At 38.3% G+C, this 27,369-nt stretch overlaps 1 protein-coding gene across 5 annotated transcripts; it reads right to left on the bottom strand.

Annotated features, from left to right (window-relative positions):
• Positions 1-1,562: 1,562 nt before the first annotated feature.
• On the bottom strand, positions 1,563-27,369 carry UBQLN1 (ubiquilin 1). 5 transcript variants are annotated; one of them, XM_054651978.2, is made up of 11 exons: positions 26,884-27,369; positions 15,078-15,229; positions 11,624-11,739; positions 9,982-10,244; positions 9,129-9,287; positions 8,289-8,532; positions 7,677-7,819; positions 6,652-6,735; positions 4,130-4,245; positions 3,647-3,815; positions 1,563-2,857 (listed from the first exon to the last, which is right to left on the bottom strand). In XM_054651978.2, exons 1-11 carry the CDS (start codon positions 27,055-27,057, stop codon positions 2,705-2,707), a joined length of 1,773 nt encoding a protein of 590 aa, XP_054507953.1. In that variant the 5' UTR covers positions 27,058-27,369; the 3' UTR covers positions 1,563-2,704. The 5 variants fall into 5 exon arrangements, with proteins under 5 accessions (XP_054507953.1, XP_054507951.1, XP_077028352.1 ...); XM_054651976.2 differs by having other exon boundaries at positions 1,563-2,860; positions 26,884-27,295; XM_077172237.1 differs by lacking the exon at positions 6,652-6,735 and having other exon boundaries at positions 1,563-2,860.

Raw genomic sequence — 27,369 nt, 5'->3', positions numbered from 1 at the left:
AGACTGACATTTTTCTTTCTCTTTTCCACCTTTTTCTCTCCTGTTTTACCCCAGCAATCATATTCTACCATTTACTCAACACATGAAGTTTACTGTGAGATTTGGGAGCTAGTCTGAAAGTTTGTTGTAGAAGTTGGAGAGCTTGTTAGCCAACTTTTTACAGCTAAATAGTAGGTTAATTTCTGGAATTAAGGCTACTATATAGATATGTGGACCTTGTTGAGACAGACAAGAATTTACAAGAAACCTCACACACACCTCTGGGTTGTGACAGCCTATTGGAGGCTCAGGACAGTAGAGCACATGTATTCCAGGAGGTTCACTGATGACAACTGCCCTCTCCAACTGATAAAGAAGCCAAAGAGGAAAGGTCCTAGGCTGAATAATCTTCTCAGCAACAAGGAGCTGATGGGGAATGTGGATCCCAAAGGCAGGCTGAGATGCAGTGACCGTGAAACAGTGGAGATTGAGATCCTTGGGGCAACAAGGAGAGTGGAAAGCAAGATAACTACATTGGACTTCAGGAGAGGGGAATTTGGCCTCTTGGAGGATCTCTCTGGTAGAATACCATGGGACAGAGCCCTAAGTGTAGAGGGCTGGATGACATTCAAGGATTGTTTCTTCAAGGCTCAAGACTAATGTGTCCCAACAAAGAGGAAATTAGAGAAGAATGTCAGGAGGCCTGTATGGATGAACAAGGAGCCCCTGAACAAATTTAAAACACAAACAGGTACATGCTTACAGAGCATGGGAAGAGGGAAAGTTAGCTTGGGAGTAATACAGAGAAACTGTCCAAACAGCCAGGGAGATGAAATTATTGCTGTTGTTGTTATTATTAATATAATGAGACAGAGAGAAAGGAGTAAAACCCAAGAGAAACAAATGATGCACCGTACAGTGGCTCAGCACTCACTGTCTGATACCCAGCCTGTTCTCTTCACTGGCAAATACTCCAGCCACACTGCCCAAATTCCAGAAGGTAAAAGCAGGGAGATGGTTAGGAAGGCTAAAGCATTGACAGAAGTAAATCTGGTCAAGAACATCAAGAGTAACAAAAATCTTTAGGTACATTAGCGTAAAAGATTAGGGAACATGGGGTCCTTTCAGGAAGGATTTGAAAGACCTGGTTATGTAGGACATAAGCTGAGGTACTCTTATTTTTTTTACCTCAGTCTTCACCAGCAAATGCTCCAGCCACACTGCCCAAGTCACAGAAGGTGAAAACAGGGATTGGGAAAATGAAGAACTGCACTCTGCAGAAGATCAGGTTTGAGAACATCGAAGGAACCTGAAGATGCACAAGTCCATTAAACTGACACAAAAGAGCAATAAAAACGAGATTCATTTCAACTTTTGTTCTGCAATCCCTACTTCATCTAAGCTAAAAGTCTTCAACATCATCCATCTCTTATTCTCCTCTGTCCACCTCACACCACAGGAGTTGTTAACCAGTTTTAGCGCAGAAATGGTAAGTATTGCCAGAACTCGAGTCCACTCAAATGCTTTTAAGATGGACTGTCATCTTGATTTTTAGGTAATGAACAATTGCAAACACACTGAAACAAGATGCTTAAAGATTTTTTTAATTCATTTATTACCTGTGCACAAGAGAAGTAACTACCAATAGAAACTCAAAAGATATACAGTATTTTTTTACTTGGTGGTTAAAAGTAATTAGAGTATCACATGACCATGAATAGAAGTAATTTCTCCAATTATAAATCAGAATACATGTAAAAATCTCAGTGGAACAAGCCAAATAGCCATAGAAGCAATTCCAGCGCACAAGGCTGTGGCTCTTTAATTTGGACAATGACAAAAGTAATTTACAGTTAAATCTGTGAATATTGAAATAATGTTATAATGCAAGTTTCTGTACAGTTAAATGTAAAGAGACAACCAGAACAGTAATTCTAGCATATTTTAACTGAAGTTGCTTAAGCATTTTTTCTCAGATAGTTACCAAAGATCCTGGGCAGTTCTACACCAAATTCAAGTCCTATGATGTTTTTTTTTTTTGTCGGTTTTTTTGGAGTTTTTTGTGGGTTTTTGTTTTTTTTTTTTTTTTTTTGCTTGTTTGTTTTTTGGGGTTTTTTTTTGGTGGGGTTTTTTCTTGTTGCTTTGGGTTTTTTTTTGTTTTTTCATTGCTTACAATTTCACTCTATTGTATTGTGTACATCTCTAGAAATGAGCTGTCTCTTGTATATATTGTGTTTATACCTTAGACAAATTAAAGTAAAAGATGGTAGATTACTCAAGTGGTATAAATCTTCCAGCATTTTGCTAGTCAAGAGAATAAAACATGCTAAAATCACAATAAGCAGTATTGGTACCCACAGCTTCAATAATTTGTTTCCTTTTTAATGTGTAATCTACATAAATTACTATTGAAGGATACTGTTTAAGTAGTAAATAAATTGGCCATTTGTAGGTCAGACAAAACTTGTTCATCCAACTGTGAAAGCTGATACTGTTTCCAAAAAATCACAAATAATGCTGAACAAAAGAACTGATGCACTCAAAAGTGAACATGCATTGATTCCCAAAGTCTGAAGAAAACTACTGCACTCCACCTTCAAATGCATCAGATTGGTTTTAGTTATAACAAGACAATCCCAAGAGTCAGAATGAAATAAAGCAATCTGAAAGATTAAAGAGGTGTTATCAAAAATAAATTACATTTTTCAAGTTAAAAGAAACACTGCTATGAAGGCTGAGAACCAAGCAGCCTTTCAATAGCTGCATTGATGTCTCCTCCTGTTGCTATTAGTGCTTGTAAATTTGCTTCACGGTTCAGAAAGCCCATTGCGCTCAGCTGTTCCAGTTGTTGCTGAAATCGAACTTCTGGATTTTGTAACTGCTAAGAACAAAATTTCAAGCTATAAAACCATCATACATATCTAGCAAAATACACAATTTAAACACAGCTGGGTTCTGCACCACTCTGTCTTTTCTAATTTTTGACTACACCTTTTTCAAATTCCAAAAAATATATTCAGATAAATTCAATTAGCAACTAAAGAAATTTTTTTTAACAAGTCAGCAACATCAAATTATCTACACTTACATACCATTCCTGAACTCCAGGAAAAACTGACTAATAGTGTAGGAGTCACATTAAATTGGGTGCATGTATGTCCATGAACTGTTTCTTAAAGTTATGCATATAGCTGGTTTTTTAAAACAAAACAGAGCTCAACCTAGCAATGTGGAACAGAAAAGATTATGTTGTTGTCAGCAATCTTGAACATCACAGGCTTTATTTTTCTTCAACATAAAGATCATCACTTTTGTAACACTCTCAGGTATCTGTTGACTAAAATTACCAAAATCCTGATTGTTGGAAAGCTTGAGTCTAAGGCAAACTCTTAGCTGTGCTTTATAGGAAGATCCCGATTACACAACATCATGGCAAAATCCTGCATTGTCTTAATGATATGACCTTCAGAGGCATGTTTTTCATCAGGACAGAGGATGTATTTTTTCAGTATTTACTTGCACAGCTGCAATAGCACTTTTAAGCCTCTTCTACTGACCTTTGACCAGAAGCATCCAGTGGGCTCTCCCCTCAACTACCTGTCTTCTTTCCAGTGTTTTACAATTAAGAATAAAAGCAAAAATATCTAAATATAATGATGTACATTACCTGAGCATTTGCACCAGCAAGTGCCTGCAACATCTGGTGGACAAACTGTTGGTGACCAGGTTCAGCAGTTCCTGAAGCCGGACTTGTATTTTCAGTGGAAACAGAACTAGGTACAGTGGATGCTGTAGGAGTTCCACTGCTTCCCCCTCCACCCAAACCAGGATTAAACCTGTATAAATTACAGGAAAAGAAATACACCACTTGAATAATAAACACTAGTTTGTCTCTTCTCAGTTATTAGTAGGTACAAATTCTGTGAAAGAGAGGATAACAATTTGAGTAAAGTACTGAGAAAAAGCCTAGAGTTATCACTGTTTAGAATTGCACAGCAGACAAATATGACAGGTTCTAAAAATAATATGGTTAAACTAAAAAAGGCAAGAGGATGACTCTTTAATAAAGACTGTATAAATCTCTAAATCTAAAAAGAGTAACCAAAACAAGGGAAGACTTCCTGTCCAAATTTGTAAGATCAATTCTTACCCTGGTATAAGCCCCGGTGCTTCTGTTGCTAATGTCTGCAAGCCCTGCTGAATCTGTAGCAGAGCCTGCATTGCTCTGGGGTTTGACATAGCTGATAACGTGTCAGGATTCTGCATCTAAGAGAAGGAGAGAAACTCTTCAGTAAATGTAGATGTTTCAAGGTAATTTTTATCACTAGATGTCTCATAGAATCTGACATAATTTCAGAACTTGGCTTTTGATTTTGTAGTTGAATATTACAGGAAATCCTTCAGTTATTTTTCTTCTGTGAGAAAACTTCCATAGAAGGTGATGAAGGAACTCTCTAGATGTAGAAAAAGCCTCTTGAACAAGAATTATACAAGGAGAAGTATTTTTCATTACAGATTTCAATCTTTCAAAGGCTACAAGACTGTGTTAGTACATTATTTTAGAATTAGTCTCCTATATCATACTACTGGTAAGCAACAATGCTGAATATGACGAAACTTGACCAGAAAATACATAAAAAGTACTAAGTTCCTTTTTCCTAGCAGATTTCAGATCAGAGCAATTTGGTTGTGACTATTTGTACATATCTTATCTGTATTGCTCTTACAGCCTGAAATGTGAACAAACATACTGGAAAATATACCAACAAGCAAATGTATAATATTCAAGGGTTCTCTGTCTACTGTGACTTCAATTACAAATAGGCTTTCACATAATCAAATAATTTAGAAGGCAAATCCTTTTCATTTCTGAAATTAAACATCCAAAAACCTAATTATTTTAGACACAAAACTAGTGGCTTATGCTCACCTTTGCATAGAGATGCAACAGGTACACAAAAAGCAATGCTTCAGTTACAAATAACATGGTTTTGGTAATCAGACCAAAGAGCAGATAGGCTTACTGATCTGGGCAGCTTTCCCTTGGCAACTAGACCAGGTTACTTTTGCTGAAAAACCACATTTGATTAATGTGGAAATCACAGATTAAGGTGAAACTTCCCCTACTGCAGAGCAGAACTGCAGCACAGGACATGAAGAACTCTGATCTGAGTGCCTAAAGAGACTTCAGAAGAGCAATTAATATTCTCCATTAATTTCTTGGACTTTTATCTTCATGATAGCTAAAAGTCAACAAATCAATGAATAGTATATGGAAAAGATAACTCAGATTTAAAGAGATAAACATTTTGGGGTCTCCAAATAAAGCTGCTGCAACTACTTTATGAAAATATTTAAATCTTGACTTACAGTCTGATATTTGAAGCTGTCTTACATAAATGCTGGCCCAACTACTCTTAGAGCACTTAGGTGACCTGGATCTCATCTCTATTAATCTTATTAATTCCAGTAGCAGCCATTCTCCCTAATTCTGCTGGGCAATTGCCCTTAATTGCAAAAGATGTCTTCCATTATGCAGATTCCATGGTTTCTGTCCCCCAATCCCATAATATAAACACAGGTAGATAAGCAAGAAAACATAAGTTGAAATATTACCAACATTCTGAGAATATCCAGCTATTTCTCCACACCTCACCTTCTAATGCTGTTAATCATCTAACTTCAGACAGTGAATACAACAGAGAACTATTTGTGCAGATAAATTCCAAGGTGCTAATAACAGAAGGAGATACACAAAGGAAACAGATATGATTCCTACTGTGCATTCATTAATTACCAATTATTCACAGATTTCAAAACATAAATGTACTGGCTCCTCCGCTACTACTGAGTCATTACAAAGCAGTGGCAATACATTCATGTGGTTCAAACAATATAAACTATCTTCTGAACACTGAACATGCTACTGTAATTCATGTACGTGCTCATTATTTTACTCATAAAACCTCCTGTGTGCAGCCATATCTTGGCAATGCATATTTACACTGATTTGCAAGGACTGCCTAATAACAGAACTCATGCAGTGGATTAGCTTTTTAATTCCTACAAAAATCTTGCTTGCTTCTATTTAGGAAACAAGTACTACCTCACACTGTGGCAACTAATACTAAACAGATACCTGGGCTGCAAACACAATGTTGGTATGGGCGGAAGACAATGGTGGAGCAATCTTTCCAGGAAAGACTTCAGAACCCACTTCTTTTAAATTAGCTAATGACTTGGGTCTTTCAAGACATGCTCAAGGACCTCTTTTCCAAATATTTAATGCAGGTTTGAAGAGGCATGAGAAAAGCATACTGAAACTTTAACTAGTATTGTGAAAAGTACTATTCTTTTTAATTTCTGAAACAAATTTTGTCACAAACAGGTGTTTTCTGGCTGGTGTGCAGTAAGAGCATTTATTCCTTCTAAGCAAAGAAGCAAGAACAAATCTTAGTGGTTATGCTAGTCACAGACAACAGGCTTAACTTTTGAAAGAGATGGAGACATTAGCAAGAATATTATTAAGGGACAATCTAACTTAGTATCTAAAGCTAATGAGAATATATTACAGAATCTAGCTACTAGCCAAATCAAAGACAGGTGCCAGTTTACCAAATATATTGCTCATTGACTTGAAGACCTTTATTAAGAGCTAGTATCGCATCTTACTTGCTGAAGAAAAGTTGGAAGTTGTTGTCTCATTTGTTCCTGAAGTTGAGGATTTCCAACAAATAAAGGATTATTCAACATCATCTATAGGACAAAAATATTTAACTTCAAAGATCAAGCAGTAAAAACCACTGGAGGTTTTAAAACAACTACGGATAATACGGAGAAAAAAGTAATAGTCTATGAAAATTACCTCACAGAATAATAATCATCTACTCCTTTGGCCAAAACTTTCTGGGGGTGTATGTTGTGGGGTTTTTTTTTGTTGTTGTTTTTGTGGGGGTTTTTTGCTGTTTTTTTTTTTTTTTTTGTTTACTTTTGCTTCATTGGTTCTTTTTTTCTTTTAAGTGAATGGATTTCCAGATACAAATAAGGCAGTCTTGCAAAGTATTACAAGAAAATACTTTTCTGTTCAGCCTCCACTACAAATCTAAGTAATAGCTTTGCTGTAAACATCACCTGAAGTCAAGGATATTTCCAATGAGTATTTAACTCAGAAGAGGTAATATTTTTTCAATGTCAGTTCAGAATCTGAGCTTCAATATTACCACTTTAAATAAAAATTCAAAGCACTTCTACAACACCATTCATAAAACAGCATCTCTACTTTTACAGTGAGGCACAGGTCAAAAATAAGAAGTTAAAAACAGAATAATATCTAGATACGGCACCAAGTCCCCTCCCTTCACTTCCCCCAGACTAGAGGGGGTATTTATTTACCATTAGCTCTACCTTAATTCATAATGAAAGCACTTTTTTGTCTGTTTCTAATGCTGGATCGCAAGTTTAGGGCTGTGCAAAACATATACAAGCCCATAATGATTTCTGAAGCATGATATCCAACTACAAATTGAAGAAACTCAAGGCAACAAATTGTTGAAAGTAAGCAGCTAATAATTTCAGTAATTACTTAGGAATTAACACTTAAAATTGGCCCATTTGCCACAGGCAATTTTTGAGCTTTTGGATTTTGTCTTTTTTTACTTTAATACACAGAATATATTACTATACTAAATGCAATTTACCTGTACTGCAAGATCGGGATTCTGGCTTAACGATTGCATCATGCTTCTCATGTAGGGTGCAGACAACATATTCTGCATAAGTTGTGGGTTTTCTGTTATCTGCTGTAATAAGCTCTGCATTCCTGGTGTATTGAACATACCAGCTTAAAGAAAAGGTAAAGGGTGCGTTGGTAAGCATTCAGATTATCATCAGAGAAAGTAGACTATCTAAACCCAGAATATAACCACTTGGTTTTCATGAGTTTAAGACCCTGAAACTTACCTCAGTGCTGTTCTAGTTACACAGACACATCTACCGTAGAAGTTAAGACAGATGTACCCAACACACACTCCCATCAACTATTCACATTATTACCTGTTTTCTCATTTGCCTTAGAACAGAAAAAATACAACAATTCATCCGCAGAATCACTATCTTTGTTATTTTAAGTATTATTATCACTTAGATTATTTTTCCTATTTTTTTATTTTTTCTTCAGAGGACTTTAATAATAGTTCTACAAAAGCAAATAGCAATAAAAACTGAATCAAAAACTCTCTGCCCAATGAAAGAATAATTTCAATAAGTTTGCAAGTATGTACAAATATATACAGTTGCAGTAACAAACACACCTCCAAGCCCAGGTCCCAAATTTGGTCCAGTTGAGCTCTGTCCCGTTGTGCCTGAAGTGCTACTTTCGTCATTACTGCTGCCACTGCTCTCACCAGTAGTGCCAGTATTTGTTGTGGAAGTCTGTGAGCTGGACTGAGGAGCCCACGGATTTGGCAGAGGATCTCTATTTTCTGTACGAGATGGCTGATTGTCGCCTCCTGCTGATGCATTGCTTACTAAAGAAGCAAATGGGTTACCTCCAAACTACAAAGGAAAGCAAACACTTATCATCTACAAATTTATAAATCATACATAAAAATAAACGTTTATGGCTTCTAATCAATTATACTCACCAGTCTACAGTAATTAAATGTAAATATTATGAAAATACACTAACACTGAGAGATACTAGGACTCCCTCAAAAAATTAAATCACATTTCAAAAATTGTTGCTACTGCACTGTATTTTGATCAGAGTAAAATTGTGTCTTGCACACTGATTTCTGACTTTAAAATCTTTTATTCTTCTCACCTTCAGTTAAAAGTTACTAAACACACCCTTAAAAGGATTTTACTGGACCTCCAAATCTTAAGGCAGTGAATTAAAGGAATTAAAAATTAAGTAACAAATGAATCTATTAACTTTAAAATAGCTTCTCAATCACACAAAGTAATAGCTGTATTTCTTCAGGCTCAGAAGAACACGATTTTTAAAGGTCTTTCAAGAGTAAAAGGCTACATTACAACTTCAAGTTTCAAAAATTGTTTTGTCAAACAAACATCTGGAAATTTTAATTACTTAAATTATTTTATGAAATATTAAGTATTTCCTTTCTGTGTCATTTGTAATCTTTTCTCACCTGTTCCTGTGCTGCATTCAGTATTGGCTCCTGGATGTCTGTGTACATACGCCGCAAGGCATTGTATCCCCCTGGTATACTTTCAAGGTTGCTCAAAGCTCGATCCTGGTTTCGCATCATTTCCTGCATCATTGCAGGGTTTCTAGCAAGTTCTAGTGTCTAGAGAAGTGGAACGTTTAATCTGTATTAATAAGAAATCCATTCTAAAGTGAAAACGTCAGCATTTGGTAATATCTCAGTTATCCCTGTCTAACCCAGTTTAAAAGTATGATTAGAGCTGAATCAACCTGTCAGCACAGTGTGAATCAACACAATTCAGTATTTAGCCAGCATTCTACCCTAATTCTAACTATTTCTAACATCGCTACAGCAGGCAACCTATAATATGAAATTTAAAATAAATACATAGAATTTCAAAAGCATCTGTTAATCTCTTTCGGTTTTGCCACACAACATATCTTATCTATCTTCTAATTTAAAAAGCATTTAGAAGTACCCACAGTGAGACACAATGAAAATATGCAGAATTTTTGAGAATTACAACTTATGGTAAAATTCCTGGCTAGACAACAGGTTTCAAGGGCAGACAGCCACATCCAGTTCTAGCCTCAGAAGACATGTATTCAGTGACTTTCAAAAACTATGCTGCAGATTTTCTGAAATATCAGTCTATTTTGGACATTAACAACAAGAAATGTAGACACTGGTTGTCTATGGCAACCTTTTATGGATTTCGAGTAAGACTAAATACTTAAAGAATGTTCACAAACTCCATAAGTATGTCCAATTCTGGCTCTGTTGTTTACGTAACAGCAGAATCACAAGTCATGAACTAATGGATCTTTCTACATACCTGTCTCATTATATCTGGATTATTCAGCATGTGACTGATTTCTGGATTTCTCTGTATCAGTTGCTGCATTTGAGGGTTAGCCATAATTAACTGCCTCATAAGGTCAGGATTTGAAAGCATGCTCTGAACAAATGGATTCTCCATTATCTGAACCATCATTTCCGGGTTGGACATAAGTTGTCGTTGCATCTGACTTTGCAGCTCCGAGAAGTTTGAAGTATTTAAGCCCAGGCTACTCAGGCCTGCCAAACCTCCAAGGCCACCTTCAAGAGGATGAAAAAATGTCACTGACTATACTTCCAATCACATCCAGATTTTTTCTAAATACAAAATACTTGAACATATCTCATACTTCAAAATAACAAAAATGAATGGAAAGTCCCATCTTTTTCAAGGCTGTTCAGTAGTTACTCACTCAGGGTATGCTTCCTTAAAGACCACATAACTAAAAATCCAACAAACTTTATTTCTAAATAAAATTTGTTATAATTCTAACAACTTTTCTTCTCATTTTCCAAAGCCAAGATACAAGAAATGTTTGAGTCTGGGGGCTTTAGGTCCATGTCCCTCCAGCAACATTTAACAACTGCATTTGTAATAATAATTTATCTGTCTCCTCTTGGTTTTAAACTGTAACTAAGAGTGAACTCCCAATATGAATAATATTTCCAATTCTACTTAAATGTAAAACCTGTGTTCCTCCTGGTAATAACGCACCAAGAGCAAATTACATTTTGAATTTTTGTGCTTTGCTGAATCCAGATAAAAAGTTTCAGAAGGTACTAAACAGACCAAAGAATGATTAAAACCTAAGAAATCATCTGCTTACAATAATTGGCTTTTCCAATTCTACTTCTTCCTCACTCCCAAAAGCAAAAAAAAAAGACAAAAAAGAATGAAACAAAACCCCACCACAACTATGGAAATAGATTATAATTTTTAAGTCAACTGACTGCAGCCTCTTCATTCATAGAAGTGAAGACTTGTAATACTATCAGACTTGAAACCTGAGAAATAGTTAATTGTAAGATTAGCAGCAATTTTGTTGCTTTTATTGCAGATCTTGGCTTCATGTCACAGGTCCTTCTATGATTCATCTGTATTCAGATAACAGGAATTCAGATGCACTATTAAGTAGAACAAAGACATTGGAAGGCATTTCATTACCCTTAGTGCCAAAATATAACATCAGTAGCACCTTACCACTGAAGGTGAAACAGTACAAATCTTGTAGTGAAGTTTGTGGTGAAACACTGGAACAGTTTATCCAGGGAGGTGATGGATGCCCCAACTCTGGAAACATTCAAGGTCAGGTTGGATGGGGCTCTGAGCAACTTAATCTGTTTAAAGATGTCCCAGCTAATTGCACAGAGGTTGGAATAGATGACCTTAACAGGTATCCCTTCCAACCCAAACTATTTCATCATTCTCTATAAAACTAATGAAACAACTCTCCTCTGGTAACTTACTGATCAGAAACCTTCTACAGCCAATTCAATATATAACTGTAATTAATTTTTTGGCTGATGTGTTTGTTTGGGTTTTGTTTTTCAAGTTTTGTCTACATTGGGATAAAGCTTTGGGCACAATTAGTGAAATTCAAGAGAAGATACCCACCATTCCACCTAACAAATATTCTTACCCAGGCCAAAGGGATTACTATTTGTTGACGCTGGTGTTGAGGTGCTACTGCTTGATGTTGATGTGGTAGCAGAACTCCCAGACGTGTTTGCCTGTTGAGTTGGGTGGTCTTGTGATCTAAAAAAGCAATTTTAAAACTTTATAGAGTGTAACAAGTTATTTTAAGTAGTGCTATTTGTAGCTAAAGCATTATACTTCAGAATCTTAAATTACATTTTGATTCTTGGTCATAACCCAGGGATAACCCCAGTTATCCCTACATGGCTTCCTGTAATAAATCTTTCTGAGACACCTGTTATTTCATGAGTTTTTCAGAACAGTAGTTTTAAATAGTGAAAAAACAGATAGGTATCACTGCAGCCATTACCACCTTCTCATCCTACCCCATGACGCTTGCCAATTAATTGTTTTCTCTGTCATTACCTTGCTTTAAGGATCCATGTCTTATTTCACTATATTCACATACTACTGATAACATGCCCACACTTTCAAGAAATAAAGCCTGACAAATTTAATGTGGAATTTATTTCATGCCACATCTCTAATAGGATGCTTTATTGAATGTGAAATTCAGTTGATGTCACATTTTATTAGAAGACAAATCTCAAAACTCTCAAACCTTTAAGACTTCAAAAAAAAAGCTGATAATGAAATCACATGACACTAAAGCCAGCATAATTTAGCACAGGCACTAAAGCCTGCCCAGGCTGTGTATTCATCACACTCTTCTACTGCAGGCAGAAAGATAAATGCTGCCATGCAGTAAAAGAGATCAAGGAATTGAGCTTGAATAAAGTTAACCTGACCTCTCTATTCTAAAGAAAAGAGACTGCTTTGAAATCCAAATCAATTCTCCACTGTAGTTCAACAATCAATAAATGCCTATATTTCCAGTACTACAGAATAAAATACTTTTTAAAACTATGAATTCAGACATCACAAAAAGATTTGACAATTTGGCAGTACACTAGTCTCCATACTTCAGTTCACCTTGGAGGACCTTTCTCCTATAACATAACTCTGCAATTGCTCCACTCAAGCAAACATCAGAAAAAAAACCCCAACCAAACAAAAAAAAACCCAGAAAGATGCTTTAAAAGCATAGATTCTCCTGAGGTTTCTAATAGTTCTTTAACTTAATTATCAGCAACTGCAAACTTTGAACACAAGATGACTATAACTGGCCAAGCAGCTGTAACTTGAATGAGAAAGATGGTAGGCTGTATACTGCTTGTGATTCTCCTTCTAGAGTTTTCTTTCATCTAGAAAACACACATCTTTCCTCCATAAGCAAAAGAAAAACAACAAGCATCAAATCCTATTTGTATTTTCAAGTGAGAAACTATTTTGAGAAGCAATTATACTGCTTCATGTAATAGACATGAAAGGTTGTCAAAAGTGTGACAGAAAAGTAGGTGACACTGAAAGCTGAAGTACAATAGTGCTCCAGTGCAAATTAGGGCATATTCTTGAAGATAATGGTTCATGTGAGTTTCAAGCCTTTGAGCTTCAGTCTTTCAGCAATATGTCAAGTGCACATCGCCTTTTACACCCATTTTGCCATTATATTTCCTCCCAGCACTTGCGAACAAATGACACCTGTTGACCTAGCACTTGCGAACAAATGACACCTGTTGACCTAGAACTCTATTCAGAAATTCTGTTTATCTTCACTGCCCATTGCTAATCACTCACTGCTACTCTGACACTGTAGAAGATAGGTTACAAGAGTGCATTGAAAGTCTGTAGCAGTCTAGAAAATGTAGCACAGTAGAAAAAGTAATCTTTTTTTTAACAAGCATGTGGCTGGGATATATGAAGATTACCATTTTGAAATTACAAATCTAATAACATAGTTTACAAGGGAAAAGATCAGTTTCAGATCCAGTTTTGGAAAATAACTTTTACTTTTTCAGATACACAGCAGCAACAGTAACAGCAAGAGTCAACAGAAAAGTAAATGGCAGAGTGTAGCAAAGTAGCTGGGAACAAATCAATCTCGATACTCATGGCCAAAAATCAGCATGTTCCAGGCCACACTGGCAGGGTCTAAATCTTGTCTTTCAAGACAAGCATAAAATATAGATATTTTAGCAAGAATACAACTGAGATATTTCAGGACAATGCTGATTTACATTCTCTCCAGCAGGTTTTACCATGTTTTTAGTTTATTCAAGTAAAGCTAGTAGGTGAAAACTTCAATGCATCATTTGAACACAGCACATGTACATGCAAAGGATCTGTAGTTCTTAGCTCATACTTCATTTTCCCAATGATTAAAACATTCTGCAGATAGTGGAAATACAGCCTTCCAAAATGATTCAAACAAAAGCCGGCATGAGTGAAGACATGGAGTGCAATGCTGATAAGACAGATGCAGGAACACTGAAAATTCCCCAAAAGCCACAGGTTTGACATTTGCATTCCTGAGGGTTCCTCTGCTCAGAGGCAAAGTGCAAGAAGGTCCAAGAGGCTGGCAGGGGTATTTCAGTATGTATAGCTACAGTAGGTCCAAACTATAAACCCTCTGAAGACTGTGCAAGTCAAAAGCATCCTTCTAGTAGTACTCATGGTGCCTCTCTGTCACACTTAAGACGGTAGGCAAAAAAAGCAACAAAAAAAAAATAGCAACAGCAGAACACTCACTCAGATGCAAAAGGAACAGAACTGCAGTATTGCCTAATTCCGTATTCAAGACTGGCATGGCTTGTATCAGTCTAAATTTCAGGTGGAGGAGGCAAAGGGCAGGAAAGGGAGACCTCTGAGAGTACAAACATGTATTTTGACTCCAGGACAGGGAACATAATCCTTCCAGGGCATGAATATAGAACTGAAGGTATCAATTTCAAAAAGTACCTACATTTAATGGTAATGATACTAATTTCAACAAGAATTTGTATTTAATGCTAATGTTAGTAGCCAGCCTTTGTGTCTTGGTAAGGCCTTGAAAGGGAAAGCCTACTTCTGTTCTCTCCTACACTTCATGCTCTTTCCTTCAACATAAAGACATTTTCACATCAGAGGGGATCCTCACCATAAACAGAAAAGATCTAAGTAGAACAGAAGCAAAAGCACTTTCACTCTAAAAGAATGAACATGTTATTGACTGCTTTTGGGGGATCTATTGCTCTGCTTTTTGGAAAGATTTTTGGGCACTTCACACAGCTGGAACAAAAAAAAAAAGCTATATAACAAAAACCAACCAACCAAAAAAAACCCAAAAAAACAACCTAAAGAAAAAGTAAAAGGAATGTATTTAAAAACATAAATCAAAATAAAATATGAGATAAATTTTAAAAAACAGTGTAATTTCATAACCTCACTGTTGTCCTGCAGTGGCTGAAACTAAGGAGCTGACTAAGGTGATTTTGTCAAATCTAGTTTTGCCCAACAGAAATGCAAAGCACTTTAACTTCTCTAGAGGTAAACAGAAGACCACTTGTTATTAAGATTACCTGTTCTGTGTTTTGATAACCAGGTGAACAGTGAGTCCATCATGAATTCCATGCTGAGTCAAAGTATCTTGATCTTTTAAAATTTTTCCAGCAAATATCAACACAAGCTGATCAGTGTGGGACTTGAAACGCTTAGAGATTTCTTCCTTGAACTAAACAAAAAAATTAGTATTATACATTTATATAATTAAATAGTGAACTGCAATTTTTAAAAATAATTTAAGAACAAGCTGGTTTTTACATTTGCTATATTACCTCACTTGTACTGCATATTCTCTATTTCACAAACTAGAACTACTTTTGTTTCCTGAATTTCTTTCTGTCCATAGGAAGATGGAAAATATTTCTTTGTCATTCAGAAAAGGAAATCTGAAGAATTTCACATCTAGATCATTAGTTCCATAAGTCATGACAACGAAAATCTAATTTCTGTTGAAGACTACTGTGACTTCAATCAAGCATGCATCCATGATGTAAATACATACTAGTATATACAGTACTTAAACACACCCATACGTATACATGGTAAAGTACGCCTATAATTACATACTAGCAAGTACACATATACAAATGTGCATACCACTGAAGCCATCCATTGCTGAAGAATTGATGACACAATGCCATAAAGAGGATAAATCTGTCTAGACTTTTGCTTGAACTGAGTATACTCTCTCCTTAGATGTATTTTTGCTGCCTTCGTTCCATGTGTCAAAACTAGCATTCCTTTCCACACAGACAAAAGTTATACTTTAGGTGGCTCTGCTTTCTCATTTAATGCATGACACAGCTACATAAAATGAAGTTACAGCTCAGGTCACAGTGAATGAACACATTTTTCATTCATCATTGAGAAATCATTACCATACAAGACCTTTTACAAAAGAGACTGCTTACTAAGCGTTAACTGTCAAAAACACCTTAAATAATAGATTAGCTTCATACACTTTATTTTTTCTTTTTTCCTGAGGCAGAGGAAGAAAATCCTCTACACACTTGGAAGACAAAGTCCTAAAAACATTGTTGAAAAGGAATGTAAAGATCATCTAGTTCCAACTCCTCTGCCAAGGGCAGGGACGCCTTTCCCTAGACCAGGTTACTCAAAGTCCAGTCTGGCTTTGAACACTTCCTGCAATGGGGCATCCCCGCCTTCTCTGGGCAACCTGTACCAGTGTCTTCACAGTAGTATTTCTTCTTAATATTAAAGAGGGTAAAGTGATTACGCTCTTATTATCACTCCATGCCCTCATAAAAAGCCCCTTACCATCTTTCATGTAATTCCCTTTTGGCCACTGAAAGGCAGCTCTAACATCTCCCTGGAGCTTCTCTTCTCCATGATGAACAAAAGTGTCTCAACCTGTGTTGACAGGACATGGACTCCAGCCCTCTGATCATCTTGGTGGCCTCCTCCCAGCTCACTCCAACAGCTCCATGTCTTCCTCTGCCAGGGTCCTCAGAGCTGGATGCAGCACTCCAGGTGGAGTCTCAGCAGAACAGAGCAGAGGGGCAGAATCCTCCTCGCTTACCCTGCTGGCCATGCTGCTTTGGATGCACCCTGGGATATAATCAACTTTCTGGGCTGTGAGAACACATTGCTGGGTCATGTCCAGCCTCTTATCCACCAGCACCCCCAGGTCCTTCTCCTCAGGGCTGCTCCCAATCCATCCTGCCCGTATTTGTATTTGGGATTGCCCCAAACCAAGTGTAGGACCTTGCAATTGGCCTTGTTTAACTTTATGAGGTTCACATGAGCCCACCTCTGAAGCCTGGCAAGGATTGGCTTCCCTTTCCTCCAGCACCTCATTCATCCCACACTGATTGGCACACATTGTTGGGGTGCACTCAATCCCAATGTCTATGTTACTGACAAAGATGTTGCACACTGCTTGCCTCTGTACCAATCCCTAAGGACACCACTCATCACTGGTCTCCACTTGGACAATGAGGCATTCACCACAACCCTTTAAATTCATTATTCACTGAGTAGTCCATTTGTCAAAAACATGGGTCTCCAGTTTAGAGCCAAGTAACGTGGCACAGTGTCAAACAATCTACATATGTGCAGGTAGATGATAGCACTCACTTTTCCTTCATCTGTCACCACTGCAACACCATCAAAGGCAACCATCACATTTGTCCTTAGTGAAACTGTGTTGAATGTCACCAATCTTCTCCTTACCTTCCATGTTCCTTAGCATAATTTCCAGGAGGTTCCGTTCCACGATCCTGCCAGGCACTGAGGTAAGACTGACCAGCCTGTAGTTCCCTGAGTCTTCCCAATTTCCCTTCCCAAAAATATATGGATGTTCTGTTTCACCTTTTCCAGTCTGTGGGAATTTCCACGGAGAACTGCTACAACTTTTCAAATATGATGGCTAGCGGCTTAGCTACTTTCTTGCCCAGTTCCCTCAGGGCCCATGGATGTATCTCATCAGATCACAAGGGTCTTGAACCTGATCTTCTACAGGGGATGGTTCTTCATTCTCCCAGCCCCTTCTCTCACCAACTTGGATAGTGTGGCTGAAGGATTTGCCAGTGAAGGGAACAGGATGGGCATCAGACAGTGGGTGCTGAGCCACTGTACTGTGTATCATTTGTTTCTCTTGGGTTTTACTCCTCTCTCCCTCTTGTTCATTACTATGATGATTGTTATTTTTACTACTGTTGTTATTTTAAATATTAAACTGTTCTTATATCAATCCCTGAGTTTTACTCTTTTTTTTTTCTGATTCTCTTCCCCATTTCACTAGGCAGGAAGAAAGTGAAGAAGCAGTTGCATGATAATTGCTGGCTGGGTTTAAACCATGACAGATTATGATGATGGAAATTCAGGCAGTTCTAAAAAAATAATTTTTTGGTGTTGCTTAGGTCTTCAGTTTGCACAACATAACTAAGTAGCAGTATCTGTAAATTACAGTTAAAATACTTCATCCACTGGGGAAACCAAAAGCCGAAGGAGTTCAGCGTCACTGGCTGGAAATGATGAGCATTTCTATCCAACTCTCCTAATGCAGTGACTCATCCTTTTAATTATCATGTAACAATTCAACCAACAATGTCAGCTCATTTGATTTATTGTTCTAAATACAAGTTTTACTTCATTGCAATAATACTACAAAGGTATTCAGTCATATCTGGGCATAGAAAAGAACTCAAAGTTATGAAAATAATGTTTCAACATACTTGAAACCTAGTGTATTCATGGAAACTAGTTCACTGTACTCCTCTAGTAACTGAATACAGTAACAATAATGTAAAATCATGTCAATTTTTTTACATGATTATTACAAAAATACGTGGAGAGAAACAAGTGGGAATCAGACTAAAACACTGGACTAATGTCTAGACAGAGGCCTGGTTTTCCTAGGGAGAAAAGTAAAAAGCATTCTTAACCAGAGTGAGCTGATTCAAGGTAACATTCTCCTCAAAGCATGGCAACTTGAAGATTTTAAATTAATTAGAACAAATTCAACGCTTCTGTGGTTGAAGGACCTTGCCCAAATTGCCATTTTACCTCAAGTTAACTTGTTTACAAAAAATTTTTTTTTGCTTTGAAATACAAAAGCAGTATAGTTTTTCATGTTGAGAACACTCACTGGCTTTTTAGCAGCACACCAGCACTTCTTGTGCATACTTTCAATTCCATGCCAAATACCCTTATCTTCACAGAACTTTAAAATAATCACCATTAAAAAAGTTGCCTTTTTTTCTTCACTGTTAAAAAAAAACCCCAACTCTCTTAAGCAATCTAGGACTTTCCATACACCTGCTCAACTTGATTGCCTCTCAAGTTTTTTCAAGGTATGGATGGACACCATAAAATGCTAATGTCTAGTGTTGAACAAAATGCATACTGGTACCTGACAAAGTAAACACTTTGTCACCAAACAAAGCAAATATCTGAATGCACATGAAGTAGAACAGCTGACTAAACCAGATATTGTTTTGCACTGTCACTTTGCAGAGCAGATCCATAATTTAAACATTAACCTATTAACATCTGACAACCTGGCCTTGCAAGAACCTGGTAAAGTGTTATTCCAGGTAAAGTGAAAGTATTAACATTCAAACTCTCCTTTGACATATTACAACCATATAATGTTTCAAAAGCTTCTGTTGACTCATTTTATGATATCAAAACCACTAACTGTAATGATCTTATTATCCACTCACAAAACAAAGTGTTGTGATAAAGTAATAAAAGGAAGAAAACAAATAAATTAAAAAATACTTTCCCAAATTCTCTCAACCTCAGCTTAGTAAGTCATACGTAAAAATTAAATTACAGTAACAACCTGGAAGAGGTCTTGGGCAATTAACATCCAATGAACATCTGTTTTTTTAACAGAAAACAGGTCCCTAAAAAAACTTTTATGAGCTACAGCTTTCTTTTATACAACAGAATTAATGGTTACAGGTCGTCTTGACCCAAGAAGTAAGGAACCAAACACACTCATGGCCACAGCTGATAGCTGTGGTTTCCTTTTGGGATGAATCACGACCTGGACGTCTTACGACTGACTTAAAGTGAGTCAGTAAAAACAGGGTTTCATTGCACAACTCTAGGACACTATACAGGAAGGAAGACAAGAATTTGTCATTTCAAGCAGGAATACAACAGATAAAGCATAGCTAGAAAGAACACACAAAATAACGTTTCTATGTAAGAGTACTGTCCTTCATGTCTTAATGGAGTTACTATCTTATGGTAGCTTTGCCGATGACCCATGCTAGTTTCATAATAAAATTATTTCCTCAAATGTCTGCAATCAAATCAAACTCACAGAAAAACCACATTTCAAAACACAAAGTCAGATTCTTGATGAGCTTAAAAGACTAGCAGCCCATAAAGGGCGAACTGCAGCAGCACATGGTAGTGTAAAGTTCTAGCCATTTCTATTCCCTTCAGGGATTCTTCAACATGCCACTACCAATTCTCCAAGCCTTTGTTGGAGAAGCAACGCGTCTCCCCTAAAAGCACTTGGCAATCTACTCTCCCCCTGTTTGCTAGTACCTGATCACTGGCAAAGCAACACAAACTGAAAATAAGCACTGTCCTGGCTCAGGCCAAGAAAGGGTTTATGTGGAAACCCAGGGCACCGGGAATATTTCTCTGTCTGCTCTGGGGTGCCCTGACCCCCAGGGGAGCACTGACTTTGACCCTCATTCATGGAGGAAGTTTCCTAGACTTCAAGATCGACTAGAATCCACAAAAGTGTGAAATAGAGAGTAGCGTGCGTAGGTGTATCACTTGGTAAGAAATGTAGGTTTTGGGATTTTTAGTATGTTGTGGACGGAAGCCAGATGGAGGGCACAGGGTGTCATCCTGGGTTTCTTCTTCATGCTTCTTCTTCCTTCTTCTTTGTGGGTTTGGGTGGCATTTTGTAATTGGGCAGAAACATCTGCATTGCGGGCTCTTTGGGATCAGTTATTGGGTTAAAAGGGAAAATAATCTAGGTGTCAGTTCTTAATTGGATAGTTTAGTCTTAAAAGACCTTGTAACAAGAGATTGTTAGCCATTTTGTGCCTTCTAATGAAAAGCTGCCCAACTCACAGTAGTGAGACTGTTTCACTGATAAGAAATAATAAACACTTGAGTCTGAACATGATCTACCATCTCAAGTGCCTTCAATCCAGACCCAGAGAAACCAACAACTGGTACCACCACAGGTTAATTTTTGCAGAAGCCAGGAAGGGGCATGGCTTGGACCCAGAGGTTATTTTATACCACCTCTTGTCATTGACAGCAGCTCGGGTAATGGAATTTCTTCCAGGGAAAAGGGGTTCCTTCCAGTCAAGAAAACATGGTGGAGGGAGATGTCCAGTATTGTCAGTTATCAAGGGAGTTTTTTCGTATCAATCACTGATTTTCTTGCACCCTTTGTCATTAGTATTGTTGCTGTTAATATTTGTTTTCTTATCTCATTGCTGTTTCCAGTAAATTGTTCTTATCTCGACCTGTGATCTCGACCTTTTGTGCTTCCAACTCTCCTCTCCAGCATGTCTTAGGTTGACTCACAACTTAAGAAGAGTGAAAAGAGAAAAAAAGCTTTGTAAGTTACAGGACACTAAGATTCAAGTTAACTCATTGAGGTTTTTGTGCTGCGTAAAAATAGAAAATGCTTCAACTCCTCTTTTCAGTGTTATTTTCATCTTGAAAACTCTCAGCTGTATTCTACAACTCAACTAATTTATACAACATTCAACATTATTTAACAAATAAAGCACTCAGGCTCAGAGGGGAGAGGGAAAGGAAAAGGTGGCAGAGAGAGAGAGAGAGGCAGTGTGGTTTGGGAAGTATCAGTGGGGTCACTGAGTTAGGGAGTAACATTCCTAAAAAACAACTGTTTTTTAGAAAAAAACACTGTTTAGGAAGAGCCAAAATCAGTGTGTTACCAAGATTATTCTTGCACTTAATACAAAACAAAGCACCGTATCAACTACTAAGAAGATGAACTCTATTCCAGTCAAAACCAGAACACCATGTAACCATATCTTCCAAATTCTTAAGATTTTACCCTAACTTTACTCCCAGACAATGACCCTTTTAACAGAGACAAGGTTTATAGTCACTTATTGAAATATTGATTGGTTTTTAAAATCTTTACATGACACTTTTACCACAGCTAATTATTCATTAAGGTTTTCTATGCTGTTGGCAATTTTGAACTGTACACATGGCAATTTTTTAAAACTGTGTGACACCCCTGACTGAGGGTGGAGGATTTTAGCAAAACAAACTCACAGGACAAATGCATCTGACATAGATAACATTTCTTAAAAATAATTTAAAATATAAATGTCTTAGTATTATGCAGAGAGGTATCTATACAAAAGACACTTCAACTACTATTTAAATAGGTTTTCTTATTTTATTCTGTTTGCCAGTCATTTATCAGAAAACACCTGTTGAGCACTATGGCCACTGATACCTCTGAGTTACATCTAACTAAGCCAACAAAAGTCAACATACTTTTACTTTGGAAGGTCACTCCATAAAATAATCACCTACCATTGCTCTAAAAGAATTTTGATATCACAAAATGAGGGGAAAAAAAAACAGGTTAAGAAATAAGTATAATGAGAGTATATCACGAGACAGACTCCATAATAAATCACACAGATGTGTTACAATGCACTGAGACACCAGATGATGGAAAATCTAACACTAAATGCTTAGTGTATTCAAGTGCCTTGAGACACCTGAGAAAGAACAGAAACCTGAATCACAATCCTGGAAACAAAGAACAGACTGGATTCCATTATATAGTTTCAACCTATTTGGTTTGTAGCATTCAGTAATCCCTGGATTACAGAAAAACAGTGAAACAGAATTGGATCATGTTAAAAGAATTGTTCCTATAAAGTACAGTTTCTTAAAAGGGAAAACATTACATAAAATACTAAAAGCATATGCAAACCAGGAAAGATGCTCCACTACCAAACTATTCAAAGCTTTAACAATTTAACATTTACACCTGTGTGATCTTTATAAAGCAGAACACTACCAGTTTGGGATCGTGAGATCCAGGCACATAAATGAAATCCTGGATTAATGGATTTAAAGTTTCAACCATAAACAGTACTGTAATAAACATTACTGTAATTCAATCAAAAATTTAGAAACTCTCCACTTGACAAAAATCAGTAGTCTCAACACAATGGATACATGTACACTTAAAATTAAGTAACTCAGGGATTTTTATCTGTAGTTTAGTCTAGTGCAGAAAGCACATTTGTGTTCACCTATTTAGAAAACACACTAGAAACTGTTAAATATGCTGTTACTGAAAACTGTATTCCACACTGAAGAGATACTGTATTTAAAGGTTGAAGCTAAACAAAAACGGGGGGGGGGGGGGGGGGGGAACCCTAATCCTGCAAAAGGATCTAATCTGTTTTCTGTGGAGCTAAACTCAATTTCACTAACTCTTCCTGATGGTATTGCTCTGAAATTTTCATATAATCAAAGGACTGGCAATCATTCTCTGCAAGAACTTTATGCTTCTGAAATTATTAGCACAGATTACTGTATCCACTTGTTGGCCCACAAGTTAATAACACACAGTTAGACATGTTACTCTGTCTCAGAGTTGGAATGCTCACAGAATGGACAACTCAGTATCTTTCAGTGTGCTACACACGCATAGACAGTAATTCTGGACCAGTTATAATAAACTCACAAATACAGCAAATCTCAACACAGGGCCCTAAAACAGCATCAAGAAGCACCAGCAAGCTTTAACTCTTCTAAAATTCCCTTATTCTAAATGATGAAGGTAAAAAAACTGGTTTTCCATGTAACTGGTGCCAACATCACAATACTCAAACAACTCAAGTCATCCACTAAGACTTGAGTCGTTCCTAAAATGAGTACACTTTTTCTCTGTATAGAGGCTTTACCAAACACATTAAGACAAATCTGCTAAGCAAGAAATTGCAAAGACTGTATTGCCACGAACTCAGAAAATAAACTGAAGGAAGAAAGCACAAGACAAGAGACAAACCGTCTTAGTGAGCCAGAGTATCAGCACTGTCAGTGTCAGCTAGTCAACATATTTATAGGTATTAATCTTTCACCCATCATGTATTCATTAAGCCTCTGCTCTGAGAAAGATCAGTATCATACCCAGTCAAGAATGCAAATATTTGGTCCTTCTCCTAGTACTGAGCCAAACTGTGCTAAGCACAATCAAATAATTTTCAAAGAAAAGACAGATAGACAGCAATTTAAATCAACTGATCTCCCAGAGTAGCTTTGTACTCAGTTTGTTTTCCATGCCAACCTGCATACTCACTGTTCTAGCTGCACAACACAGGATCACAGTAACAAATCTATTCTACTGAAGTCTTCTAATAGGAAAAAATTTTGACAGAAAAGTGCAGACATGGTTTACATTAATGGGGCAACAGAAAATTTATTTTTTTTTACCCTTAAATTTGGCCCTGATGACACGAAATATTTTCCTAGAAAATCTAGGTTCATGTTCTAGCAGTATTCTGAAACGACCATAAAGAAAAATAAACAACTCAATTCTTTAAGTTCTAATGTTAGCGATAGAAATATACTGAGGGAATTTCTCTTGCTGGGTTTTTTTTTTGGTTTTTTTTTCAGCTGACAAGTTACTGGCCCACCTATCTCAACTGTACAAAACACTTGCTGATCACAGATGCATTTGAACAGATGTGCAACTTGCCTGGTATTTGAGATTAACCTATTTTCAAGGCTGGTTCTAGAAACATTGCATCTACTGTTGATGCTTATTATTATCAACAGCTCACTTTTGCAGTTAAAGAGAAAAAGCTCATATTAGTCACACTACAGGGACAGTGCATTTTTAGTGCTGTTACACTGCCTGGGACTTCAATCCAATGGTCAACCCAGCAGGGGAATCTTACTTCACAAGAATCAAGTTATAACTGCAGATCTAATATTTTAACAACAGTTCCAAGAGAGACAACACTCACAGTTTAAGATATAGACAACAAAGACATCTCTGCAGACAACAAAGACATCTGAAGTAGTGTCCTCTGTTAATTCCCTAAACTTCCCTTTGCTTTCAGTAAAAATTCATGCTCTTGATAGGTTTTACAACCATTTCGGTTTATGACAACTGTTTATTTGAAAACGTGGCAGCTTCACCAGTATTCAAATATGAAAAAAAACTGCTAAAAAGTCAAATGTACTACAAAATTCACAGCCAGAGCAAATCTGTTTATTATTTCCAAAGGACCCAACTAATGGCTGACTGCTTTACAGGACAAACAAAATCCTCAGGTTAGATTCAGTTTATGAATCTGTCTTTTGAAATATCCTAACAAAACAAAAGCCCCAAAACTGCAAAGACTTTTACAAAAACTGCATTGATGCTGCTCACAAATCTATGGAGAACAGAGAAATGAAAAGCACCCCTTTCAGACTGAGATTGCTGGGAAAGCAGTGGACAACATTAAAAAGCAAACACAGACATTTTACTTTTGGGAGAAATGCCTAGATCAAGCTTGCAGAGAGAGTAGCTCACAGCACACAACACTGCAGCTGCCAAAGGACTAGAGAAGACAAGAAAGCAGCTTCAATGCATTGGCAGCTGGAGAAAACCACAATGAAACTCAGGTCTGGGACACTTCTAGCCCAAACACTGATGTACAAAAGGAAAAAAAAAAACAACCAAACAAAAAAACCCCAAAAACCAAACTGAATGTAGATTAAACTTAAGGACAAAAAAAAACCCTGAAAAAAATATTAGCATTTTCTCTATTCACAACAGCTAGGTGAAACAAAAGTCTGACAGTCTCGTTGAAGTGCTAGCACTACATTTGAAGTTTCAGAGCCTTTACTTCATCTTTTGTATCTCTTCTATTAACCAGACAGTGTCCTTCAGCTCACACTTAAAGAATGATGCCAAGTTCTGTATCTAGACATTAATGGTGCTTTCAGACATGTAATCTTTTTTTTGATGAAGTCTGCAATACCAGTAACACACAAAAAATGTGGAATAGCACAAAATTGCCACATTTAGAGCCATTTCAAGGAGAAAACTGGGAAATCCTATGGAAAATGAAAGAAGTTCTGAATCTAACGATGTCTATGGGCTTTATAAGCAGGACACTCTGCATTTTTACATTTTGATAGCACCTTTTCTATGATTTGTTGCTTTCTAATTTAAATAAATGAAATTTTAGCCAATACTTGTGCAGCAAACCTTCTACAAAACTAGAAGACTTGCAGGAAAGACAGTGCAGATGAATCAGCAGGTGTCACTAGCTCAAGACAGAGGCAGCTGTGGCACAGGCTTTCACAGGGAGGCACAAAATCCCTAATACCTTGGTTATCTGACATAACCATGCCATGCTAAGTACCATATCCGTAACTAGCACATCAAAGTACAGGAGACAGCAGATTTTACACACACAGTTCAAGGCTACAACTTCCCAAAGTTGAAGGCAACTCACTGTTTCTAAAGACAGTGTTAGATCAAAATAAACACTGGAAACAGAGAGATACAAGTGACTGCATATGTTTACTACAGTCATGTTAGCCAGCCAGTGAGACGACTACCACCAAAACCAGTCAGCTCAACAGGACAACTCACAGCTAGAAAATGATAGAAGAGAAGGCTTTGGGGTGACCTAATTGTGGCCTTCCAGTACCTGAAGGGAACTTACAGGAAAGATGAGGCAAGACTGTTTGCAAGAACGTGTGCTGTCAGGACAAGGGGCAATAGCTTCAAAGTGAAAGAGAGTGGGTTTAGATTAGCAATTACGAAAAAATTCTTTGCTGTGGGGGCGGTGAGGCACTGGAACAGGCTGCCCAGAGAAGCTGTGGACGGCCCATCCCTGGAAGTTTTCCAAGCCAGGTTAAATGAGGCCTTGAGCAACCTGGTCTAGCTGAAGGTGTCCCTGCCTACGACAGGGGAGCTGGAAGATTTTTGATGTCTCCTTCCAACCCAAACGATTCTACGACTCAGTGACTTCACGAATGAGCTACATTCACCTTCCGAGCCGGCCCTCTGCAGCGCAACAGAGAAGTCGGTGAGGAGAGTACGAGGTGGCACATTTCTCCACTACCCCCGCTAGCCTCCGATGGCACCAGTCCTCTCCTGGACCGGGATCGGTGCTGGTGCTCGCCCAACAGGGCCCAGTGCGACCCGGGCGAGCAAAAGCTGCTTTGTCACCGGGCAGGGCCCTCGCCCCGCGCTGCCGGAGGCGGGAGCCGCGGGCCGGCGCTCCCCTGCCGGGCGGCGCTCCGCTCGGCCCCGGCCCCAACGCGGCCCCGACGGCCCCCTCAGCCTGCTCGGCCGCCCCTCACCTGCCGGATGCTGCTGGTCTCGGAAACGGCGAACTCCTCCTTCTCCTTGGGAGTCTTCACCGTAACTTTGATGATCCGCGGCTCGGAGACACCGGCGGAGTCGCGGGTGGGGGAGCCAGGGGAGCCGGGGGAGCCAGAGGGGCCCCCCGCGGGCCCCTCCGCTCTGTCCGACATTGCCGTGTGAGGGCGGGCCGGGGCAGGGCAAGGCAGGGCGTGGAGCAGGGCAGGGAGTGGAGCAGGGCAGGGCACGGCAGGGCAGGGCAGGGCTGGGCCGGACCGGGCAGGGCAGGGCAGGGCAGAGCAGGGCAGGGGGCCTGGCTGCCGGCTCCCGGCTCCCGGCAGCTCCCGGCGGCTCGAGCCGAGCGCTCGCGCCGCGCCCGCGACACCGGAAACGGCTCGGCCCGGCCGCCGCGCGCCGTGATGACGCAGCGCAACGGGGAAGGTACTAGAAAGGGGCACCGCCCGTGCGCGCGGCCGATTCCGCGC

This window comes from Agelaius phoeniceus, chromosome Z (assembly GCF_051311805.1).
Source record: "Agelaius phoeniceus isolate bAgePho1 chromosome Z, bAgePho1.hap1, whole genome shotgun sequence".
Lineage (NCBI taxonomy): Eukaryota > Metazoa > Chordata > Aves > Passeriformes > Icteridae > Agelaius > Agelaius phoeniceus.
Note: the sequence above shows the minus strand (reverse complement) of the source record. Positions and strands in the feature narration are given on the sequence as shown.

Bases quoted from the DNA above. Each gene is read 5' to 3' on its own strand.
- UBQLN1 (XM_054651976.2), bottom strand. From the start codon at position 27,057: ATGTCGGACAGAGCGGAGGGGCCCGCGGGGGGCCCCTCTGGCTCCCCC. The intron at 9,288-9,981 runs GTATGTAGAAAG...CCACTTCTCTAG, and splicing joins ATCCAGATATAATGAGACAG to ACACTAGAACTTGCTAGAAA. The intron at 6,736-7,676 runs GTAAATTGCATT...TTTGTCCTATAG, and splicing joins ATCCCGATCTTGCAGTACAG to ATGATGTTGAATAATCCTTT.